Source organism: Falco punctatus (assembly GCF_963210335.1).
Source record: "Falco punctatus genome assembly, chromosome: 4".
Classification (NCBI taxonomy): Eukaryota; Metazoa; Chordata; class Aves; order Falconiformes; family Falconidae; genus Falco; species Falco punctatus.
The window spans coordinates 49,085,989-49,110,040 of NC_137583.1; the positions used below are offsets into that span (position 1 = coordinate 49,085,989).

General features: G+C 50.9%; 1 protein-coding gene across 1 annotated transcript in view; it reads left to right on the top strand.

Annotated features, from left to right (window-relative positions):
* LOC308061783 (fibrillin-2-like) overlaps positions 1-24,052 on the top strand; it is a 146,834-nt gene that overhangs the window by 82,910 nt on the left and 39,872 nt on the right. Inside the window, exons 8-13 of the mRNA XM_080382221.1 lie at positions 1,240-1,437; positions 2,782-2,907; positions 13,783-13,908; positions 20,924-21,076; positions 21,724-21,921; positions 22,617-22,760. Coding sequence (XP_080238347.1) covers positions 1,240-1,437; positions 2,782-2,907; positions 13,783-13,908; positions 20,924-21,076; positions 21,724-21,921; positions 22,617-22,760 — 945 coding nt within the window. The remainder of the gene's footprint in view (positions 1-1,239; positions 1,438-2,781; positions 2,908-13,782; positions 13,909-20,923; positions 21,077-21,723; positions 21,922-22,616; positions 22,761-24,052) is intronic.

The following is a 24,052-nucleotide window of genomic DNA, read 5'->3' on the forward strand; positions in this document are numbered from 1 at the left end:
TAATCTGGGTACTGGTGCAGGGATGTGGGTTCACAGTCAAGTACTAATTACTGGCACTCCAACATTAAAATTCCCTAAGCAACTTTGCAAATCTCAGCCCAGACTAGTTGAAATAACAGCTATTTGACCAACACCTAACTTCCTTAGGCAGTTAATGTGGAATTTTCTGGTCTGACAATAATATGGTTAAAGGTCCTTTCTCCAGCCACAGATCAAACGCTTGCGTGCAATCATTTATTCCCAGTAGAAGGAAAAAACCCTCTTGCTGAAGAATTTTGTTTCCTGATGAATGCCTGCTGTGCTAATATCCCTAATCGAGGGTCATGAGAGCCCAGACAGTGGCAAAACCGCATTCCTTAGTGCAAACAAGTCCTTCAAAATCTCTTTGGTTTTAAGGGATAGGAGGATCCTTGGTGGGAATAGGAAACAGGCTGGTTGTTTCGGCAGCATCTGGGTTTTAAAATTGTTAAAACTACCAGGGGACCTTTAAGAGTTAAACCAAAGAAATTAATCACCATGACGGGTGTTGCTGCAGGAGGCTGCCTTTGCAGAGACTGTCAGAGCGCGCGTGGAAATCCCTTTGCGGAATTTGTGGTAGACATCATGGGGAAAGGTTTGGGAATTGTCTCCCGGAATGTTTTGTGGGTGAGCTCTAGGGCTCTTACTCTGCAAACCAAATCCAAGTGATGTGACATCTCTGCCATCCTCTGCGTTCATGTTGTATGGGCTGCCAGGCCCTAAGGCGGTCCGTGAGAGCTGCTTGTACCAGTCATCTCAGTACGCGTCTTTGCCCCTCGCTGAGATGAAGTTTGATTGCTTTGCTGACCCCAGCAGTTCCACAGAGCAGGGGAACCTGCAGCCCTGAAATCGCCTCTTTGCCTGACTTTGTATTCTGAGTTCATTCAAGGGACTCGGGGGACTCCAGCACTTCAAGGGAGTAACTCAAGACATAGAATAAGTATAGTTTGAGGGAGATCAGGAAGAGCTGGCCCGAAGAAGCTCTAGGTGATCATGTGAAACATACAGGAAAAAGATGGTCACTACCTCCAGCACTGGTCTCCAGCTGGGTCTTAAATTTTTGTTCTGTTCATCATTACAGATATTTTTTTTCCCCAGAACTTGTTGACTTTGCACCAGAATGGCTGCGCTGGTAGGAAGGGGGATGGGTGCTCTGTGTTAGACAGAAAGCCTCGTGTCTGTGTCTTCATCTAACCTGTGGGTGTTGTTCTTCTCCCTCAGACTATCGCACTGGTCCTTGCTTTAGCCAAGTAAACAACCAGATGTGCCAGGGCCAACTCAGTGGGATCGTCTGCACCAAGACCATGTGTTGTGCCACCATCGGACGGGCCTGGGGTCACCCATGTGAGATGTGCCCGGCCCAACCTCACCCCTGCCGCCGAGGTTTCATTCCCAACATTCGTACCGGAGCCTGCCAAGGTAAATGCCATGAACATCCATCCTGATGCACACTGAAGGGGTGGGTGGTGAATGCATGCCAGGAGCCCCAACACAGAGAAGGGTTCTGCGTGTAAACTTTTCTAAATCCATCGTTGTATGTCACAGATCTTCACCATGGATCTTGGGTCTCCCATGGGTTCATCTAAGATTGTCTTAGCTCAGAGATTCTGGCCAGGTTGTGGTTCTTGGGTGACATCCTCTATCCCACAAGATGTAGGGAATGAGGCTAGTGTTTCTCCAGGTTTAAAACTAAGTTACAGCCTCCTACGTACCCTCACTCTGTGCTGCTGTTGTTAGAGCTTCTGTCCCTGCACTGGAATATGATCAACGCATGTATCAAGTGGCTGGTGCTCTGTAAATGGTGCTATTGGTTCGAAACAGAAGCCATGACTCCTTCAAGATCATACAGGCAATTACAATATACATAAATCACATGCTTAGAGGTTGTGTTTGGTGTCTAGGACACCCAGGCAAAAACAGCAGAGTGGTCCACTGGGCTTCCGTCAGCAGATCCCATGGGCAGCTCCTTCCTGGAAGGAAGAGCTGCCCCTGCTGCTCCCTGGCGATGGGTGCAGGGTGCTCCATCAGCGTTGTGGATTCCTTCTGCCTCTGCAACTGATTTCAGCCTTTACCTGCCACAACCAAAAGCCAAAATTACGGTCCGCGCCCCACATTGGCCAGTGTCTGTAGGATAAAATTGGGAAGGCTGAGGAGGAGACCCCTCTTGCTGTCTCTTGTGATTTGTGTTTTATGGCCCCAATCTCTTCAGGAGAGCTTGGTTAATACATTTGTTAGTCACTGTTACCGCAAGCAGAACTGGAGTATGAATAATATCTGCAGCAGATGAGCATGCTGGTTCTGGCAGCAGCACTGAGGCCGTCCTGAGGTGCTCTGGGAAGCACAGTGTCCCTGCACCGATGAGACCGTGGCTGCAGGATGAACCTTGCAGGGATGGGACTGAAGAGCGAAACCTTACGTCCTGTGGGCTCCCCTCTGCCCTGCCACAGGTGTTGCTCTGTGCAGGAGGGCATCTCACCGCCCCCAGCCCAGCCCCCAGCCTGGAGCAAACCACGAGGGGTAGACATGTTGATGTTTGCTTTGGAAAACATTCCTTTTGTCTCCCTCTTGCTTGTGTAGATAAGCCAGCAACACATTTCTGTCCATTTTCTGTCCTTCACCTTGTCGCTAATGTAATCTGATGGGCAACTGGAATTACTTGGAGCGAAGCTGCCGCTTTCTTGTAGCATTCCTACCGTGGTGGGACTGAACGTTCACCCGCTGCGATGGCTGCACGTTCCAACACCTTTGCTCTCCTTCCTGCAGATGTCGATGAATGTCAGGCCATTCCCGGCCTCTGTCAAGGTGGGAACTGCATCAACACGGTGGGGTCTTACGAGTGCAAATGCCCTGCGGGACACAAGCAGAGTGAGACCAGCCACAGGTGTGAAGGTAAGACTGGAGGCTTCTGCGGGGCTTCTCCGAGAGTCTCGGCTCTGGGTTCCCAGATATCCTCTGAGCACAAGGGCATTTGAAAACTTGAGACCCTCTCTGCTCACAGGGCACCTGCAAGGCTGGCAAAGTAGAGATGTGCGAGAGCTCCTCTGCCAGCCTTGGTCGTAGCTTCCAAATAGCAGGGGAGTACGGCAAGCACCAAGGCGTGTTAGAAAATCTATTCCTGCAAAATGATTTCTGATGTGTTTATCTGCTACCCGGAGTCCAAGGCAAGGAAATGAGGAATAGAGCTTGCCCGATCTTCTGATCTTCTCTTAAACTAGAGAGTTGTCTGGTTATTTTTTTCATGCAGATGATGTCTGAGAGATGTTTTAATGGCAACACAGTCTCATTGAACAGAAGGGACCTCTGGAGGGCTTAAAATCTCTGCTTCGATCAGGACTGGCTTGAAAGCTGTATCACGTTGCTCAGTCTGATCCAGTTTTGAAAACTCAAAGCCTTTTCTTTTCAGGCTTTTGTCCCAGGGTTGCACCACTGTCATGGTGAGGAACATTCTCCTTATATCCGCTTGACATTTATCTTTTTGCAGCTTGCAACTTGTTGCCTCTAGGTCAATAGAGTAACTGGAAGGAAGGCAAGGAGGTGGAGTCTGACTAGCTGGGATGGTGATGGAATAAGACAACCAGAAATAACACCATAGCTCTTGGTGCACTGCGGAAGATCCGATTCCATGAGATGATAGGGTATGGAGCAAATAAATGCAGTGTCACTTCATGGACTTTTGTCAGTTTGGAAAAATATCACTGTTGGCCAGAACCTGAACCTTGTCCTTGAGCACAAAGTGAGCACAAATGAAAATCTGGTATTAGAGACATGAAATGCCAGTCGGCATCACACCTGTGAGCATCCCTCCTTTGAGCCAGTGGCCTGGTGCTGTCCCTTCCCCCCCAGCGAAGCCTGCCTGCTGTGCCTGGTTTTCCTGTCTTTCTGGTTGCTTTGTAGGATGCATCTTGTTCATCTTCAACCGAGTTGTAAATGAGCGACCTTTTCAGCCTTGGCACCTCTCTTGGAAATTACACGGTGCTTCAGAGGCATGGTTTGTGCTTACAGCTAGGGATGCTCTAAAACATTTCTGCCTCAGCAGCAGCTTGCAGCTGAGCAGTGGGGAGCGCAGCTGCATCTTCGCAGCCTGGGGAGTGCAGTCAGCTTCCAAACTCCAGAGAAGTTTCCAACCTGGTGGAAGGGAACTCTGCAGAAATTACTCTTTGCCTCTTCTTCAGCACAGAATTTGGAATCATTTAAGTATTAATTGCTTTCTAAAAATGCTTCCGTGGAGGACCCAGATGCTTTGCCCAGATGTGCAGGTGCAACTGTGCCCTGAACGTGTGGGCAAGCTGATCTGCAGGGTCAGCAGCCAAACCCCCGTGTCTGGAGGTGGGGCTGCAGGAGATGGAAGGGCTGAGTCGCAGCAGGGTCTGGTGAGGTGGTGCCGAGGCTGTGCCATTTGCAAGGTGAATGCTCTCCAGGTGCTTAGCAGAGCTGCTTGGAAATGGCCAAATACCTGATCCTCAGACCAGAGGACTAGTTTCGTTTGGGGTGTGAAAATATAACAATGGTAAGACGAGTTGTGGTAGTTAAGGCAGAACTCTGCCTGCTTCTGGAAGCCCCTGGAACTGCTCTTTGCCCTTGGATTCAGCGCGAGTCGGTGTTTTGTATTGCTCAGTTAAATTCAGGACTCGCCTAGGCAGCGAGGCAATGCCTTGCTCCATGCCGTAAGGCACATGCCTCTGTAGTAAGTGTGGAGCACAGGCAGGGTGAGGTGCAATTAGTAAGTTAAATGTTCCCACTGCCACCAGTCTGAGCCCTCTTCATGTGAGTCTGGCTCCAGTTCCTTCAGGTCCAGTCTCAGCATCTCCTTTATCACTGCTGGCGTGTCTGCGAGGTGTGCACACCTCTGAGGAGGGACACGCTCTCCCCAGGCGTTTTGCAGCAGTTCTCGTGGGCCAGATGCGTACCTTGCCAGGCAGGCTGCACCTCTCCGAAGTAAAGGAATAAACATTTGTTGTGTTTTCCAAACATCTGGCAAATGAAAAGGAAAACAGCATTAAACTTTTCCTGCCTTGGTTGTTAAAGCTCTTTCCCACATACCCTAATGAAAGCCTGCTGGCCCATGTTTGTCGTTTTAGGGATAAAATGTGTTCGTTGTGCGTGTGACTGCGTCTCACCTAGCTGGGCTTCAGGAACTCCCACTTCCCTTTCATTCCTTTCCAAGGCTCTGTTGTAACCAAGGCAAGGCATGATGAATGCACTAAAATCCAGACATTTAACCTGGAATTTGTGTCCAGGTGGCAAAATTACACAGAGAGGGCACTTAAAGCAGCCAGCATCGCAGCAACATGCCCCTGTGGCACCGTGGGTCTGACAGCTTACGTTGTCTCCTGGGGCTTCTCCCAGAGTGAGTCCTCAGGGGAGGGATCGCTGCTTCCAGATGACTGTTTCCATACCCCCACCTTCCTGCAATCCAGACGTTTTCCATGCTGGGCTGGTTCCCGTAGTTGCTGTGTCAGTGTGTGCTGTGTGACCTGGGTTCAGCCCTTCAGAAAAACTTTTCCAAAGTGAGACACCAGTTACGGAGGCTAATCCTTCAGTGGGGAATGGACGTTCTTTTATGTTGAGAAGACATCTGTGTCCGTGAATCTTCCTTGGCAGGACGCCACAAAACTTTCTAAAAAATTAACAGAAGGGTTTCTTGCAGTGCTTTGGCATCCAAGGACTTGGAACCAGTAGAATCCTAAACAGCCCTTTCACGTGCATCTCGGGTGAAGAACCAGTTCCTCAAAAACAGCGATGTCCCATGCAATTTGGCTGGAAAATGGGTGAAGGCTGGAGCTAGAGCCATGGGCCCAACCTCAGGACACAAAAAAATTGTTCTTGCCTTGGTCTGCCTCACCCGTGCTGGCTGGGGACCAGGCAAAGCACATATGCAATCAGTTTAGCTGGAATCTCCTACATACCAAGATTAAAAACAATCCATTGTCTGAATCTGTCATCCAGATGCGAGGGGCCTCCGCGTGGGTCCCCACTTCCCAGAACGCCTACAAAAGCAGCGTGATGTGGCCATAAACGGCTTCCTTTCACTCTCCTTCCTGGATGGCCATAAAAAGAGACATCTCCAGCATCTACGGTGTCTGTTCCATCGCTTAGCTTACCTCAATTGCTAAGGAGACCACCAAAAGAGGATGCTTTCCTTTGGTATTACATGTACTGACCTGGGGGTCCCTCTGTGAGTGGCATAAACGTGAGGGATGCTCTAAGCGGGCAGGGTTTGAGGTTGGTTTTGGGGGCTCGTTTCCCAGCCGTGACTGCCCAGCGTGTCCCCGCAAGGCAGGCAGGGGGTGAAGAGGACGCCTTTGGGTTAGCACTTCTCCCCCAGGACGCGTACCCCATGTGAGTCCCTCAGACGATGGGAATAGGGGAATAGAGAGGCAGCATCTTGCGCGGGGCTCACCTGGTGCTGCCACTTTGTGTGAACAGCGGAGGATCTGCGCCCCGGCTGTTTGCTGCGTGCTTTGGTAGTCGGGGGGGAACGGTTTGGTCCAGCTGGTAGAGCCCCGAATTCCCGATGTGCTGAGATAGCCTGTACTGCCGAAGGAGCTGCATCAGTCCAAGTGACCTCCTCACTGAGCCAAGGGTTTTAATCAAAATAACGACCACAAGCTTAAGAGGATATTTTCCTTCTCCAGGTGTGCTCCAAGCCTAAAATCTCAAAGCTGCAGGAGTTCCCTTGCTGAGTCTGTTTATAGCTGGTGAAAGGAGTGACTTCTCAGCTTGCTCTGAGACCGTCTTGCTTTAGGAAGAGGAGACGGTTTCTTGTTTTCAGATTCCTTAACCAAGCCTAGCATCCAGGAAATATTAAAACTAGATTAAATGTCTATGTAAAATTCTTCCCTCATTCCCAGGAGCTTGTACTTTCTGCTTAGAAGATTCCTCCTGGGGAGTGAAGTCAGCAGATGGGATTGCGTTTGAGCCAAAGGTCAGAGCCCATGTCACTGTGTCTGCTGATTAATGATGTCTCCCTCATTAACGCAGCAGCATGTACCACTAATCTTCTTTGGGCTGTTTATTGGTGGGAATAGGCAGGAGCAGAGATAGTGTTGCTGGTTTCCCATAGTGATACTTATCTCTTAACACAAACGGCACCTGGAATTAAGGCTCCGTTTATCAGCCCCTGAATCCCTGAAGAATAAAGATGCTTTTCTTATGCAAGATCTTCTATGCTGATAACGGAGGCCAGCTCAGCCCCTTATCTCCCAAGCATGCAAGGGGGCTGCAGCTGGAGGCATTGGATGAATTTGGTCAGCCCCAGCTGGAAAACGATGTCCTTTTTCTATCTGTGAAAACGTGCACACGGCATCCAGTTTGGATTTGAACCTAAATATCCTCCAAGTTCAGGATTGCTCAGCCCCAGAGTTATTTCTGCAGCTCATCTCTAATGAATGTGACACTTTCAAATAGTGGCTTATTTTATGCTTTTGTTCATTGTATTCTGAGGGAGCTGGAGGGATCAAGAGTTCCTTGAGCTTGGGGCTCTGCAACATATAATGAGAAATTTCTGGCACGGAGAGTTGCCTGCTCACTTTCTGAAAGATATAAGCAGTCTGTGAATCGTGGGGGGGTGTTGGGCTGAGGGTGGAGAAGGGGAAAGCTGCTCCCTTAACCAGCACTGGAGACCAGGCCAGCTTCACCAGTGCCGGAGGACTGTGTTTATATTGTGTTTGTATGAAAATATGAGCAAGGAGGGCAGATGTTGCCAGCCAAGGGCTAAACTGACAGATGCGGTGCTTGGCTTGCGGGGAAGCTGGGAAAGAGCCAGAGCTGCCGAGGTCTGCAGGGGAGCGAGGAGTGTGCGGGCAGCAGGAGAGGGGCACTTACATCCAGCTGACTTCTTAGCGCTGCTGGAAGAAAGGAATTGTTGAGGAGGGTGCAAGAAAGCGCTCCTGGCACTGATGGTGCAAAATGGAGGAAAGAAACATCGGAGCTGAAATCAGACGCATCCTCCTGATACAAAGACCTTTATCAATAAATCGTAGGGAAGTGGGGGTTGTTACATGGAGTGACATTTTTCTAACTTACGCTGGAAGCAACCGTAAAAATTACACTTAAGGGAACAATTCCACGGCATGTAGTCAAGGGTGGAATCGCTGACTGAATAAAGCTTTTCCTTCCATAACTTTAGTGGTTCTCTGCCAATAATTTAACTTATTTTCTCAATAGCCCTTCCTCTCCTGTATAACAAAATGCTAAGCCAGCTCCGTTATCAGTGAAGTATGTAATGCCAGTACCTCACCCAGGATGCTTTCCAATGCCCCAAAAGGAATAAGTGTCTCGCATCCAAAATTGTTCCGGGATGATAACATACAAGATACAAAAAAGTACATGGAGAAACACCAGGCAAGGGAGTGGAAGGCGCCGCATGCTTTGTGCAGCAAGCTCTGTTCAAATCCACCAGCGCAGGTCCTTTTTGTCTGTCTTCAGCATCTCCAGGAGACAGGTTCTGCCAAGGGAGTAAAACAATTCCTTTAATTACAAATCTTGCCTCTTCTGACTTGCTGCTTTCTCTTTAGTGTTTGTAGAGTGACGTGTTAGATGCTACTTCTGTCCCTACAGGCTAGTCTTCTGTCACCGCCACGCAAAATTTCCGCTTTTCTAATGGAGACAAGGGTTTATTTTTTACTCTGTTGAATCTCATTCATGTTTCTGAACTGGAGTGAGCTTTCCTGCATTTTCCATGAGCAGAGTGGGTAGGCTGCCCCACTTTCCTCACCAATGGAACACGATAGCCTTTTTATTAGCGTGTTTTCAATTTTCTTACAAAATGTCTACAGAAGAGCTCATTGTTTGGATCCATTAAAAGCTCATTCCCATGGATTTGGTGTGGTTTGGGGGGTTCCATTACGCTCCTCTGTGGTTTCTTTGTGCTTTTTGGAAGGGAAGGTCTGAGAGTCCCGTGTGCTGCACGAGAGAGGGCTGATGAGGCATGACCTCTGCTACGTGACACGGAGATGTTTTCTCCATCAAGTCCTGGTTTTTTACCAGATGGAAAGGTTGGGGTTTCGACATGTCTGTGGGCACCCGTGTTGGATGGGCTTTGCAGACTGCAGCTCTTTCTGAAGCTCTGTAGCCTTTGGCTTCCAGCATTTTCAGCCTTAATGATCAGGCCAACTCCAACCCAGCGAGCTGAAGACCAGATCCAAAATCAACGTTTGTGCTGAATTCTGCCATTGTCTGAAGCGCGGAGCACGCAGAATATTGCTTTAATTTTTAACAGAGAGTTGGAAAAGTCGTCAAGTAGCCAGGTTGGAGTTGGAAGCGTTCCCTACCCCGAGCTGGCAGCTGGGTGTTAATGAGAGGTGTACATATCCGTCCCGCTGCGTCGGGCTCTCCGTGGGCTTCGGCTCTGAATGAATCAAAACTAGGAGATGCTTTACAATGAGAAAATAAAGGAGGCAAATGTGTGTGTGAGGGGGGAGAACTGAAACAACAACAAAGCCCTGAGCTCAGTTTCTCAAAGTACAGGATGTACGAGCCGTCTAGAGAAACTGGCGTTTTTTCTGCTTCTTGGGTTGCTAACACTGCTCCCATCTGAGCTGGGGTTTTCAAGAGGGAAAAAAAAAAAAAAAGTTGCAGTTTGATTTAACCTTTTGAATTAACTCCGTTTTTCTTTAAGAATGGAATGCAGTGGCTCCCCCCTCAAACACATAGGCTTTTTCTTGGATGACTGAGCTACGTCCCAAGTATTGATCTAACAAGATGCCTGCCAGTCAGCTGGCCTCCAGACCTCTGGTGCAGCAGGCTTCAGGAGAGCCTTGCAGAAGTTTTAAGCTGTGCTTTCTAATCGCACATCCAGCTTTTGCTTCATAAAGCTCTTTCCTTCCAGTGTTCTGCAAATTGTAACCAAACACAGGCCTGTAATTAAATGACGGGGCAGGCTGTAGTGATAAAATCTCTTTGGCTGCAGGGGCCCAGGTGGGGGAAGTGTTTTCTGTGGATTTGCATTGCTGCCCATCCAGGTTTCAAGTCCTGCTGGTCTGCTGGGGGGGCTCTGAGCATCAAAGAGCTGAAGGAGTGCTGCAAGGACAGAGGCGACGTCTCTGCTGCTTGCAAAAGGCGGCCGCAGCCTTTGGCTAGCTGAAAGCATGATTTTAGAGTTCCTAAGATGCCAAACAGGAATGCGTCTTCCCCTCTTGGTACATGAGCATATAACCTGCCCTGTGCACTTGGGCTTGATTTTGTGCACCTTGACGTCCAGGTTTCACTTGGTTCCTCAGGACTCAGAGCTGCAGCCGAAGTAAAACAGAAGATAATTGTGTTTGTAACAGGTTGTGTGAGGGAGGAGGGGAAGCTGAAGATTATTTCTTTGACCACATGAAGCCCCCGTGGGGGGTCTCTGTCCATACCATATGCCTCACTCAAAAGGCAGGTCGGCTCATCTTAAACACAGGCACTGCCCGTGTCCATCGCGGAGCTGAGTGGGGTGGGTTTCACCGTGTCTCCCTTTGCAGGGAAAAATCATCACCATTAGGGCGCAACTGCTCTGTGTAGACCTTTCCGTTCAGATGTGATCAATTACTGCCTGGATGAGATTGTTTCTTTCTGCTGCACACAGATGGCATCTTGAAAAAGCTCCGGCGGCGATGCCTGCTCGGTACCCATCGAACGCAGCCAGCCGCACCGGAACACGTACCGCCGGCCAGATCATTCCTGCACTTTTCCTCTAAAGGTCTGACAGTGCAGACCCTATTATACTTCTTTTCCCTCAGAGCAAGGTGGGGGCTTTTGGGTGATGTGAATTAACTGGCGTCATCCGACATCCATGGCTGTCCAAAGGCTGGTGTAGTGGAGTCACAGCGCCTGGGAGAAGGCTCCTGGCAGCCTCTGTAATTTGGGAGAGAAAGATGAAGTCTCTGAGGATGTTTCTGGAGGAGTGAGGACAACGCTTAGTCCTTGAGAGTCACCTCTGTGCAGCCAGAATTGATGCCCCCTTGCCCTCCCTTGGATTTGTGCCTATGCTAGGGATCCTTTTGCAGATGTTAGGTGAGCTGAATCCATCCCAAGCCTGGGGGGAGCCAGCCCTATCCCTGAGTACACAGGCTAAAGATTATTTACCATTGGTATAAATCTGTCTGCTTCATCCCAGCCTGAATTTATGTCTCAGCTTCAGTTTTCATCTTCTCTTTTTGAGACTTCAGAGCACCGTGCTCTCATCATCTTTGTGTGTCTCTTTCCTACGATCCCATCCCATCCTCACAGGTTCTTGGATAAATATAATGGAGTGCTGCTAGTCTTGTAATGTCAGGCAGGATTTCCCAGCCTTGAGCCATCCCCCTAGGCTCTGAACCCTCTTCTGAGAGCTGGCACCACGCAGAACCGCGGCATCCAGGAACGATCCCAGCGAAGAGGTAACATCACCAACCTGCCCCTGCTCCGCGTGTCTCCAGGGCTGCACTAGCATCGCTAGCCACTGCATGGCACTGTGAGATTGCAGTCAGAAAATTTCCTTCCTAACTCAATTTTTTCTGTTTCATGCTGGGCGGGACACAGCTCACCACCCCTTTGGGTAGCCCACACCCATTTCCAACAGAAATGTCTTGCCCATTTCTCAGAACTGTCACTGTGGCTCATATCCATCACCACAGCCAGGCTCCTCTGGCTCCCAACACACATTTCTTCTGGTCCCTCCCTTGCCCTGGTGGGGTGGGTTCAGGTAGCTCTTTCCCATGTGTGTTTGCTGCCTTCATCACTGAAGTCTGCTAAAGGAGCGCTTCCAAAGACATCCTCCATCCCCACTCCCAGATGAGAGGTTTTTGCTGTTCTCCCTTTTTTTCTGCAGATTAGGCTTTGCCCTGCAGCAACTCTAACCTCCACACATGCTAATGCCATCAGGCTGTGCAGGCTGTTTTGCTGTTCACATCAGAAAAATCCCCTCGAAGGAGCAGACTTTGACCAGTTCCTTTTCATTACTTTCCTGCCAGCCTCAGGCAGCATCTGAATTGCATATAAAAATCCCCTTATCCATTCACAACAGCATGATAGATTTAAAATGCAATAAATGAAGTTGCTTAGCAGAAATAATGTATTTTGCCAATTGCCAAGACACTTTTCTCCCCCCCACCAAAAAAACCCCACTATTGGGCAAATATTCCTTCTGTCTTTTACCACCACCTGGACCATAACCACCAACCACCTGCTTTGGGTGGATTCATTAGAGGTCGGATCTAATTCCATCTCGGCTTCTGAAACATATTTCAGTTAGCACAGAAAAAAATCTACAGCCCTGCTCCCGTCAAGTCCTTAGAGTCAAGTGCCCCACAAGCATGGCTCTGCTCTGTGTACATTTAACTGTATTGACATTTTGGTCAAAATTTGTTGAAAACAGGTTGCCCTTTTCAAAATAGCTGATGTGCCAGTCTGTTCCCTTTGATTTTCCAAATTTCAGGTCCCAAGTGATAGCTGCAACAAAAAGTTATAGGCTGTCTCTCTCTGTGTCATCTGTGTAGGTACTTGTTGATTTTTCTGCTCAATTTTCTCAAGGTTTTAATACAAATGGCCTGGAAAGTTTGGAGAACACTACAGTTCTCAAGCAAAGCCTGTGTCTCATCTTTCCAACTCAGTTCTTCCAGTGTGGATTAAAATTAACTCTGAGCAAGTATATATATTTCATATATATATTTCAAATATAGATGCTCTGTTTCAGGATCCAGACCCAGGCATCCAGAACCTTGGCCGTGGAGCTTGTGGGGAGGGTCTGCCATGTCTCCACCCTGGCCAGATGCTTGCAGAGCACATCGTACATTCAAACATCAGAAGCTCCATGGCTGGGGTGATGGATTCTGAATTTTGGTACTTTTAAAACCTTTCTGCAATTATTACTGTAAGTCTGGGCACTGGGGCTGCCTGGTCCCTCTGGTGTCTAAGTCAAGCTGTTGTGCCTTGACAAAATCTTGTTGCAATGTCCTTATTTTCCGTGCTCTTTAATCCAGAGGGATGTACCTCACTGGTATGTCATGCTGTCACACGCATGGCAGTGGGCTGCTGGAGGAACAGGCTGCTGCTGCAGCGGTGTGTGGCAGGGCTTGCTGACATGGGTGGTGTTTCTTTGATTGCTGTGCATAATTAGGTGTGATCTCTCCAGGCGCTCTGTGTATATCTCTATCTAATCTTCCCTGTGATAAGTAGTTCAAACTATGGCATGCTTATGGCATTGATATGCAAAGAATTTCACACTAAAACGGGATTGCTGATTGAGGAGCTGAACCACAGAATGGTATGTCCAGACCCTTCTAGCCTAACCGATGGTATAGATGCATTTTCATGTGGATTTAAATGCCTGAACATATGTAAAATTGAACTAAATCCCTCCTGTAGGGAGAAATTCGGTGAGTAGTGCATAAACCCAGCGCTGTTCAAAAACACAACGCTGTCTCTGGTGTTGCACCTCTGCTTTCCTTCAAGTCACACGGAGGGCCCTGCTGGCCAGCCAGGCAGGCACCTGCACAGACGTGTTTCTGTCCTGAAGCTCCCTTCGTACTCCAGGGAGCAGGATGGTTTACATCACCCACAGACCTACAGTGTCGGCAGAGATCAGCCTGCGGGCTCCATGAAGCTCTCGGCATCACCCTCGGTATCACCCTCCGGGGGACTCGTGTTTGCCATCCTGACCCGCTGCGAGGTGGCCACTTACAGTCTCAACCCATAACACCAGCTCCCATCCCCTATGACCCCAGCTCTGGTCCTGGATCCGTGCTGTGGATAGGAAAGGAGGTGGTTTGCAGGGAAAAATAAAATAATGGCTGTTGGTTTGTTCTTTTCTAGATGTGGATGAGTGCGGCGCAATCTCTGGTGTGTGTGATGGCGGCGAGTGCACCAACACAGCAGGCAGCTACGTCTGCACGTGTCCACGTGGGTTCATGACCAGCCCTGATGGATCACGCTGCATTGGTAAGACGCTAAATCGATCTCAGGAGCACAGATACAGGGAGAGACCACACTTTGAAATCCAGACCTGGTGATGTGCAAAGTGCTATCTGGTGAGCACTAGATTTGCCCATCAAAGGGCACGTTTTTTCCTGCAATAGCTGGAATATGCTTTTTTCCATGTGCTGTCCTTGCAATGCTGTGGGTGCCGTGGTCTGTCCCAGTCACAGGTTTTGATGCTGCTGCAAACCGGGACTTTCTCCATCTCCACAGCTTGGACTGCACTGTCTCAGGGCTCGAAGTGTTTGGGTTGCTGAGGACACTGGGGTGGAAGGTGTCCAGCTGGGATAGTGGTCTGTCTGAGGAAGGGTCCTCGTGCTCCTACACACAGAACCTCAGCTGCTGCCCCTTTTCTTCTGTAGTAGATAACAGCTGGGGAGAGACACCTGTGCTCCCCCGACAATTGAACTGCAGAGCCAGCACATGGTGTGGCGGCTGTACATCCAAGGAAAGCTTGCAAACCTTCCTGGAGCAGAGGGACCCTGTGAGGGGAACATCAGGCTTGCAAACCTTCCTGGAGTAGAGGGACCCAGTGAGGGGCAACACCCCACAACTGTGCATTCATCCGCTTGCTTTGCAGAAGTGAAGGGGGGAAAGGTTTACTCCAAGTGTTTGAAAAACCAGTGCAAATAGATGGTGACTTTTCTCATCTCCTCCTCCTTCCTGCTTAGACCACAGGTCATGGCTCGTAAATCCCTGCAGCCCCAAGCTAATAATCAGTAGGGCTGTGGAGTGGATTGGCTTCATCTCACTGAGCTCAGCCTTTCGGGAGTGAGCTGCGTTGCGCCGAGCCGCTTGCCCGGACCCCTCTGTACCCGGTGGGGAGAAAGAGGCGCGTCCCCAGCACAGCCCCGTCTGAACCTGCAGGTTTACAAGGCTGCCGCGTAAGCTCCCGCATATCACCCTGTGGCCCACCTTCCTCCCACAGCACCTGAGTTCTGGCAACAAAATGACTCCCAGGCTCGTGTGGAAATCACAGTCCTGCAGTCCCTGCCCTGCCCACGCCGTGAAGGGCTTGGTGGGGTGCCGTGCGCCCCTCCACCGGCTCCGAGGTACCTGCTCGCCCCTGGGTTTGGCTCAGGGTGCCTGTATTGCAAAGCTTCCCCCCCAGCCGGAGCCCAGGCAAGCTCTCCCCGGACTGACTAGCTGTCCTGCCTCCGGACTAGAGAGCCTGGAGTGAATCCTGCATGTTTAACACATCAAAATTCCTTTCCAAGCCTTGTAAATATTTGATGGTCCATTTCTCTTTGTAACAGACAAGAGTTTCTATGATAAATAGATCAGCTCTCTGTTTACTCGCTCTCAGCAGGGGCACTTACTTCAGTCAAAATGAATCCCAGGGTTTGCCTCGCTGTTCAGAAAGTTCATTCCCCTTTCAAAAGGCAAGGATGCAAGGTTTTGTACAGAGGAACTGTCACAGCGAAGGCAAAGACCACTGTTAGTGCCACGGAAAATGTCAGGTACAGCTTTCTGTTGAAAGTCTGGGAAATTAATACAGAAGAAAAAATAATTTCCAAATTATTTTATATCCACAGAACCTGGAGTAAAAATTAATCATGTTCTACTTCCAGAAAGAAAATGTTGTAAAGTATAACATACCAGTCACCTTGTTTGGGAATCTGATAGATTTTAATGGGAATTAAATTCTTTTCCTCCCTGTTTCCCAGACCCTGCCATAAGCCCAGATGAGTCATATGGACATTTCCCCACTTTCCTTGAAACCAAGCACTTCAAGAAATGAAAACTAAATAAAACTAGAAAGCCCAGATTTAAAAATAGTCCAAAGCTTAGTTAGCTGCAGTGGACTATGACTGCATCTGAACTCAATACATCATGCTCCAGCCATTTCCCTGAGCTAATATATGTGCTAGTGTGCTGTCACATTTTGGGACAGACAATATTTTTTCTGGCAAGTGGCACAGTTGCCGTTGGGGTCTTGTTGCCCCAGGATCCATATTTTGCAAACTCTACTTCTATCGTTTGAGGGGGGTTTAGTGCTCATTTGGAGAGTTTATGGTAGTTTAAGCCCACGATTTACATCCTATGAAATAAATCAAATAAACAGTTTGTAAAATTGAAAATTAATAAATAATGTGGCCACCCTTGGAGCACAAACAGCATCAGGAGAGAGCCGAAGAGATTGTCACGCTGCCACCTCACAGATATTTAGACTGGAAGTGACCGCAGTGTCTCATATATCATGGGGCACCAGCACTGGCTGTGTGGTGACTTTTATGGTGGCAGCCTTGATATATTCCCATCCCTTTCCCCTCCCTTTTTAGTAAGGTAAACACCTTCTTATTGCATTTGAATAATCTCCTGTAGTTTTTGCAGCTGAAACAGCAAGACACTGAGCTTGAGCTGATCCCAATTCTCATTAGCTGCTTTCACTGCCTTCCTCAGTAAAATGCAAACAGCAGCGGAGCTGGAGAAAGTCCGTCATAGTTTGAAATGAACATTTATTGAATGATTCAACCACCTGTGCTTGACACAAAGAATCCAGTTCCACACATGTTCATAACGGTTTCATTCATTTATGCTTGTAAAAGACAGGCTTAGTGTTTTGCAGGCAGCAGAAGGATCTGCTCCAGCAGTCTGTGAGTTTGAGGGGTTTTTCTTTTCAGTACAATAGGTTGCTTTTCAAGAACAGCTTAAAAGAATAATTTTCAAATGAGAAAAATGCCCTTTCAGATTTCGAGACAAGCACAGGGTATTCCCTTGTTCCTTGCAAGTCAGCACTCCTGCACATTGTTTTCTTTGCTCTTTTCCCCTGACACTGCAGCAAAGCTCTGAGAGATTTGGGTCTTATCTCTTCTGGGGCAACATCGGCAGATTTACTGCCTGAAGTTCCAGGTAGGGCCAGATCTTGCTTGTCGTTGCAAAGTCCTGGGCTCAGAGAAGGTCCTGAGGGTGTTACTGAGGACTTCTCCTGCTGGGAGAACGGTTTTTGCCTGCTTTGGTCATTATCCAGGAGAGGAAAGAGCAAGAGGAAAGAGGAAATACGAGGAGATATTTATGAGGGCAAGAAATGACGAAAGGGAAGTGGTGTGAGGGTCACAGGCTCAAAACAGATTGATAAGGAGCTGGGGAGAGCCCCTGAGCAGAGCCCCCCAGCAGCTCCCAAGGCGCTGAGGGGGTGATGCTGCCAGGACCAGAGGGTGCAGAACAGCTCCACAGTGGCTCCACGGTGTGAACCGGTGCAGGAGCCCAGCCTGCAAAGCGCGTCATTCCATCTGTACGTCTGTAAAGCATTTCGCCCTAGAGAGAATCATGTTTTATCAGGTCATTTCAGGGATGCATTTATAGCTCAGCCTTGTAACCATTGAACTGGAGGGTGAATTTGGAGAAGAGTGGACAGCCAGGGAGGCAGTGAATTTATTATAGCACTTGCCAGCAAAGGAACTGGCATCACTGGTCCGGACTGACTGTCCTCACCACAGTGCGAGGCTCCTGTTTGCACCCTTCTCCCTTGCAAACCAAGCCCCGCTGGACATCTTGGGTGGGAGACCTTTGGCTACAGGCTGCTGTGTTGCAGCTCCCTTCTGCGCTAACAACCCTCAGGTCCTTTGTAGTCAGAGCCAAGTGCCTTTTGCAACCACTGGTTTGTTTGGGTTTGGTCACTGGAGCTCCTTAGTTTCTGTGCGTGACAAGACACAAAGTGAGAGAAATACCCTTTAATGTTCTCCCCTGGGAAGCAGCACCAGGACTTTCTATTCCTCTGTCTCCTTACCCCCCCACCAAAGAAACAAACCAGGTTTTCATCAGGATGAAAACTGCAAAATCCCTTGCAGGGGCGCAACAGGTCTTAGATGCCTTGTGCAGACCCAGAGAGGATGCCCCCCCCACCCCCGAAAGGGATGGCAGAGCTCAGCCGTGCTGGGTGGTCACTCAGAGGGTGCAGCTCCTGGTGGGGGGGCTTCTGGGCATCAGGACACACAGCCCAGGGCATCGCAGCCCTGGATGGGCGCAGACTCTGCGGGAGCCCACCAGGAAGCTCCAGCCTGGATTCATCCCTGTCCCTATATGCTGAGCAATCCAAACTGCACCTCCTGCCCCACAGGACCCACAGCCTCTGAATCGGAGACCTCTGAGGGACCCGTGGCTCCATCCCCCGCTCTGTGCGCTGTCTAATTTCATGTGGAATTTTACCTCCTTTCTCGCCTGCCCGCAGCGTTATCTGATTGACTGAGGTTATTGTGCAAACCTGTTCCCTTAACAGCTGCAGAGGAAGGCAGAACAAAACGGCGAGGGTTTTGTGCTCCTACCTCCAGCGTGTGGGTGGTCCTGCAGGAGGTCACAGGGGGACTTCAGGGACCCACTGTTCTTTCCATCCACCCCTCTCTGCCCAAGGCAGCTCCAGATGAGTTTTCAATTAGTTCTGACCTTCATTTCTGAGAGAGATTATTGCAAACTGCAGCAAAGACAGCTGAATGTAATAAACATTTGTGCAGATGAATAAAGGCTGGACCGTTCCCTCCATCACACAAACTGCTGTGACCTCCCTCCCTTGTCAAACTTGTCAGCACGTGTCCGGCCGTGGGGAAGGAGCCGGTGTTCTCCAAGTCACTCCTTGCCCATTAACTGCCTGGCTGTCACTGTCTCACAGCTTTTGGGACAGCAAACATCCCACAGAAGAACAGAAGGAGATGGCTGGGCTTTGTCCCCTCTAATGCCCAAAGGGTGTATTCTGAGCCACCACCCTCAGATCTAGAAGTTCATTTAAGCTCAGCCCAAAGTCCTCACTTAAGTTCCCATCACGGGTTTGAGGTGCATCTTTTATGGACGGCCCCACTATCCTGCCCTGGCTTCTTTCTGGAGTCAGAGGGGGCTACACGCTGATGCCAAGTGACATCAGCCCGTCACTTTGCTGTGGAAACAGCCCTCTTGTACACTCCTGCATCTGCTGAAACCTGCCAAGACGCGGGCACGGCTTTTGCACTTGTGCCACGTGCCAGGGATTGAGGGCTTGGGATAATCCAAACGCCCATGTGGCTTGTCCTTCCCTGGGAGTAGGAGCTACTCCGGTGTGGCATTCAGTCCCCTCACTCAAGTTCCCTTCCCCCAGCCTGTCTGTCTTTCTGCAAGTCTCTTTGGGGGATAAAGTTTCCTAAAAGGGAGTCGTTCCTGCTGAACTCAGAGCTGCAGAATGGTCGGAAGGATGTTATCTGGAGAAAGACCTGCTGGTTTGGTCACCCTGGCTTTAAATGGGGTCAGTGTCCCCGGCAAGTCACTGAGCTGTGACTGGAGAAGAAATGTAACCACAGCCCACAGATCAAACGGCTCCATGCAATTAATTTCAATTATATTTCAGGGAAGTGTCAGCCTGCTGGCTAATGTCAGTCTAGAGGCACAAATGACAAATCAGACTAGACTTTCCCCCTCATTAATTTACTTGAGAAACAAGGACGGGAGATGAATGAGTGGAAGATTCCAGGTTTTCCTAGAGGACTTGGTGCCAGACAGAGCCTGCTAGACATGTGAAAGACCCTCAGTCTCCTGGGCCCTGTCCAGAAGCCGCACACACCAGACACGGTGCCAGGCTCGGTGTCTGTGGCTTTGGCCGGGCTCGTGGGCTTCAACCACCACCCAGGGCTCCTTCTCCTCCCAGCGCAGCCCAGGCTGTGGGAACTAATCCAGGACCTGAAACAGGCATCCGCTGGGAATGAGAGCGATCGGGCTGGAGGGACGTGGAATCGGGAACAGCTCCATTTGCTTAGCGAGAGATGCTGGGACCACTGGGACCTGACAGGGGATGCTGCCTCACGGGAAGCCTGGGACATGGGACACGTGCCATGAAATCTGTTCTGGGAAGGAGAGGCAGGTCCTTGCCAGGCATGAGATGTGCAGGACTGCACCGGACAGGGTGGTCGTGGAAAGCTCCTTGCTTCGGGGATCGCTGGCGCTGGAAGGGTTATACCCGGACCCCCAGCCTGACTGAAGCGGTGTAGGAAGAGGGTGACCACCGTGGTCAGCCAGCTGCGTCTCGCCACAAGGCAGGACAAGGGACGGGATGGTTGTGGCCAAGGCTTCAGCCTAGAGCGGGGGTGGCTGGGGACCCTCAAAATAGCAGGCAGAGACTCGTTTTATCTCAGGGAAATGTTTTTAGTGGCAGAAGTTAGAGGAAAATATATCAGGCTGGGTCCAGGAGCCCAAAAGAGGAGAAGACCCTGCCCTCCACGTGGCCAAGTCCAGGGCCTGTTGTGCTGTTGTACGGGCATGATGGCCAACCCTTGGGCACAGGCGTAACAGAAATAAGCAGGGCAGACACTAACTTCAGAGGAGGAACTTCAAGAATGGACATCTCAGGATGCAGTTTTGTGGAATAATATATTTAGTCCAGAAAAGTTTATCTGTCCCCACTGAGGTGATGGGTCAGGGTGTCCAGTAGTAGAAGTGTCAATGTTTGCGGTGGTCCCCTGCAGACCACCTCCCTGTTCCCTTCCCCTGCTGGTGGGTCCGGGGGGGAACCTGTCCCCGACATCTCTTGTTTGTGCAGAAGCTGTAGTGAGAGGAGGGAGACACCTGTAAATAATCCCATTTCTGGGAAGGTGAGGAAGCATGGAATGAGGTGGTGGATCTCGTCTGTTTTCTGCTCTGTGGATTCAGCCAGAACCTGCTGGATCAGCTTGTTGCTCCTGCAGGTCAGGGAAGGCAGCTCCTCGTGGTGAATCTGATGGAGAGGGATCGCCCACCTGTTGCCTGTTTCTGGCTCTCGATCAGGCTGCTTCTAATATTTAGGAGCCTAACTGGGAATGTGAGATCTAACACTGGGGAACGAGGCCTGGCCCCACCACCTCAATGTGCTCCAGATGGAGATGCTGGAGAACTTCAAGATCTCGGGGGATGAGGCAGAATGGGGGGTCAGGTTGGGACACTGGATGACCAGAGGAGATGCCATTGGGAGTGGGCACTCAGGACCTGACCGCGCGTACGCTGGACATGTTGTGAACGTGTCTCCTTCCCTGCTTCCTCCCTGCAGACCAGCGGATCGGGACGTGCTTCTCTGCTCTGATCGGGGGCCGCTGTGCCGGGGACCTTCCTGGCCAGTACACCAAGATGCAGTGCTGCTGTGACTCGGGGCGTTGCTGGGCCATCGGCCAGACTCCAGAGATGTGCCCGGTCCGGGGGTCTGGTAAGTGTGACACAAGGGACCCCCGCCTGCTGCTCGGTCAGCTCACGGCTCTGGTGGCCCTGGTGGTACCCCAGGCTTGGCGTGGAGAATCATCAACGTAACACCCAGGGCAAGGTCGCACGGGGATGCTGGCTCTCCTGCCTGGGTCTCATTTGAAGCCGAGCCAGATGAGCCCAGCCAAGGCAGGAATCCATCCTTTTCCTCCTACCCCTTCAGCTCCCTTTGGCTCCCACCATAATCGAACCTTGGGGCCAAACGAGGGCGAGCGCGGGCAGCAGGAGTCCCTGGGGAGGATACATCCCTCTGCCGCTCCTCTCCCAGCGCCAGCTCTGAGCAGGGCAGAGCTCTGCGGTGTTGGGCACCCCCTGCGCCCTGTCCTTTCCTGCCCAAAGGGAGCCCACGCTGCCAGCTGCCCCACGCACCCTGAGAGGCCATTGCCCAACCCCTGGCAAGTTGGGTCTCATCATCTGCTCCAGGGATAGGTGTCAACCAGATGGGTGTCACCCATCTGCCCTGTTCCCCTCAGCACCCACCCTCCGCGCCCCCGGCCAGCCCGTCTCCATCCCTCTGCTCCCCACACGCTGGCAGAGGCAGGAGGGGGATTCAGGCCCTCTTGGAAAAGCGCTAAGGCAGCTGTTTTGTTTCAGATGAGTACCGCAGGCTTTGCATCGAAGGACTCCCAGTCGTGCCAGGGTTCCCTGGGAGCTTTCCAGGAATTCCTGGATTCGGGCCCAATGGTGTTGGGCCGGGACTCAACGGGCCTGGAGGCATCGGACCAAATGGGGCAAATGGACAAGGCGGGATCCCAGGTCTGCCTGGAATGGGCCCAGGAAGTTCAAGCATTGGTAATTAACGTTATTTTCTTACTGTGCCGACCCAAACTGGCTGCCTGTCTCAGAATACAGGCAGCGTGTCTGCCTGCTCCTCTGAGCCGTGCGGAGCGCCCGCGCTCTTAAACAGCGACAGGGTTTATTTTGACACGAGGGGAGTGGTGGGATGTGACACTAATGCTGTGCAGGACGCTGAGCCCAGAAGCAGATCAAACAGCGTCTGCTGGCAGAGCAAGGGAGCTGAGGCAGGCTCCAGTGCAGAATATCTTTCTAATTACCAAACAGAAATGAAACTTTCACATCACCGCCTCACGCTCTGCCTCCCCAAAACAAAACTGGTTTTCCCACCACTTTGGACACCCCTCTCATGTGCATCCCTGTACAGCTCCTTGCTCAGGGCTGCAGCCTGTGCAGATGCACGGGATGTCAATAAATATTGATTCCCGTCTTGTTCCGAGAGTCTGTGCCACCTTGTGTGCGTCAGTGGGGCAGGTTCCTGGCCCTGGAGAACATGTGATGGTGGTAGGGCAGGGACATGCCAGGTGCCGCAGCACCCTGCAGAGATTTCTGAGGCAGCTGGGTTTGTGTCCGCAGCCCCACAGTTGTTCAGGGCCCAGGAGCATCACTGATCTGTCACAGTGTCACCCTGCCTCCTGGGGCGATCAGGGGAGCTGTAATCCCCTACCTGATGCTGCTTCTGTGCTTTCCAGGAACCGCCACCTTGAATCAGACCATTGACATCTGCAAGCATTTCACCAACCTCTGCCTGAACGGACGCTGCATTCCCACCCCATCCAGCTACCGCTGCGAGTGCAACATGGGGTACAAGCAGGATGTGCGCGGAGAGTGCATCGGTGAGTAGGCTCAGCTCCATCTGTGCCCCCTGCCTGCTCCTCACAGCACCTCGAGCCACTGCCCCAGCAGCCCCCATCCCGGTCGAGCTCCCCACGAGAGGCTGGAGGTAGAGGGCTCATGTCAGGCAGTGAGGCAGCGTGATGGGAAGGGTACGTCTGCCCTGCAAGGAACACCCAGGGTGACAGCTCTCCTCTGGCAGCCACAACATTGCCATCGGTGTAGCTTGTCCCAGCCCCGGGGCGGTGTGACACCGTGGGCAGTTCACACCGCGGGAAGCCCCGTGTAAGCAGCCCCTGGGGAGCACCAGCGACCAGGGAGCAGCAGGAAGGGCAGCGCACTCTGCCAGTTATCGGGCTGCTGCCTGCTCTGCTCACCCCGCAGGCTTGGGCTGCAGCCCTGGAGGTCACCCCAGCTAGCTGGTGGCTGTGCAAGACTGCTCAGAAGCTTGAGGTCTGCAAGGAACTAGAAGGATGGCATCTTTCAAAAGAATTACCATTTTATCAGTAGGTGGGCTATTTTTTCTGAAAACCGTAAGGAGACTCTGTCCTGCTGAAAGAAAACGGTGTCCACCCACCGCACTTGCAAAGAACAGCCTTCCTGTGCTGATGTCTCCACCCAAGCAGACCTCCCAAGGGCTGAAATAACTGTCCAGACCTTAGGTTGTATGGACATCCAGCACCTGGAAGTCCCCCTAGCACCTGAAGGCGGTGGTGGATGTCCTAGCTGGAAGTGTGCCCAGCTAGAAGAACCCTTCAAACAAGTAGCTGTGTTATAAGAGGCACTCAACAGGCAGCACGCTGGGAATGTGAGTGAGGGATTGATGCCTGGTATCGTGTTCTGTCCCAGGCTGAGTGACAGCCCTGCCTTAAGGCGGTGCGAGGAGGAGGTGAGCCTGAGCTGAACCTTGAGCTGACTGACACAAGTAATTCATTAGATGAAGGAAACTGGGCCCTTGTCTCTGCACCAGGGGAAGGAAGCACCTTCCTCTGAAGTGCCCCTATGTAAGATACACGATGCTCTGGGTTTGGAGAGAGAAGAGCCAGAAAAACCAATCAACAAAACCCAGAAAAAGCCAACCATGCAACCTTGATCCAGTCCCCCATGTGCCTTAGAACCAGTGCCACCAGAAAAGCACGTAAAATATTAGTAATTTGAGATTCTTTATTGAGGGGTACCAAAGCACCCAGTTGCCACCCAGTCAATATCTCTAGAGGAGGCTGCTGCCCACCAGGAGCTCACACCTGCAGCATCCCTGAGAGGCCACCAAGACTGGTGAACCCTCCAGGTCATC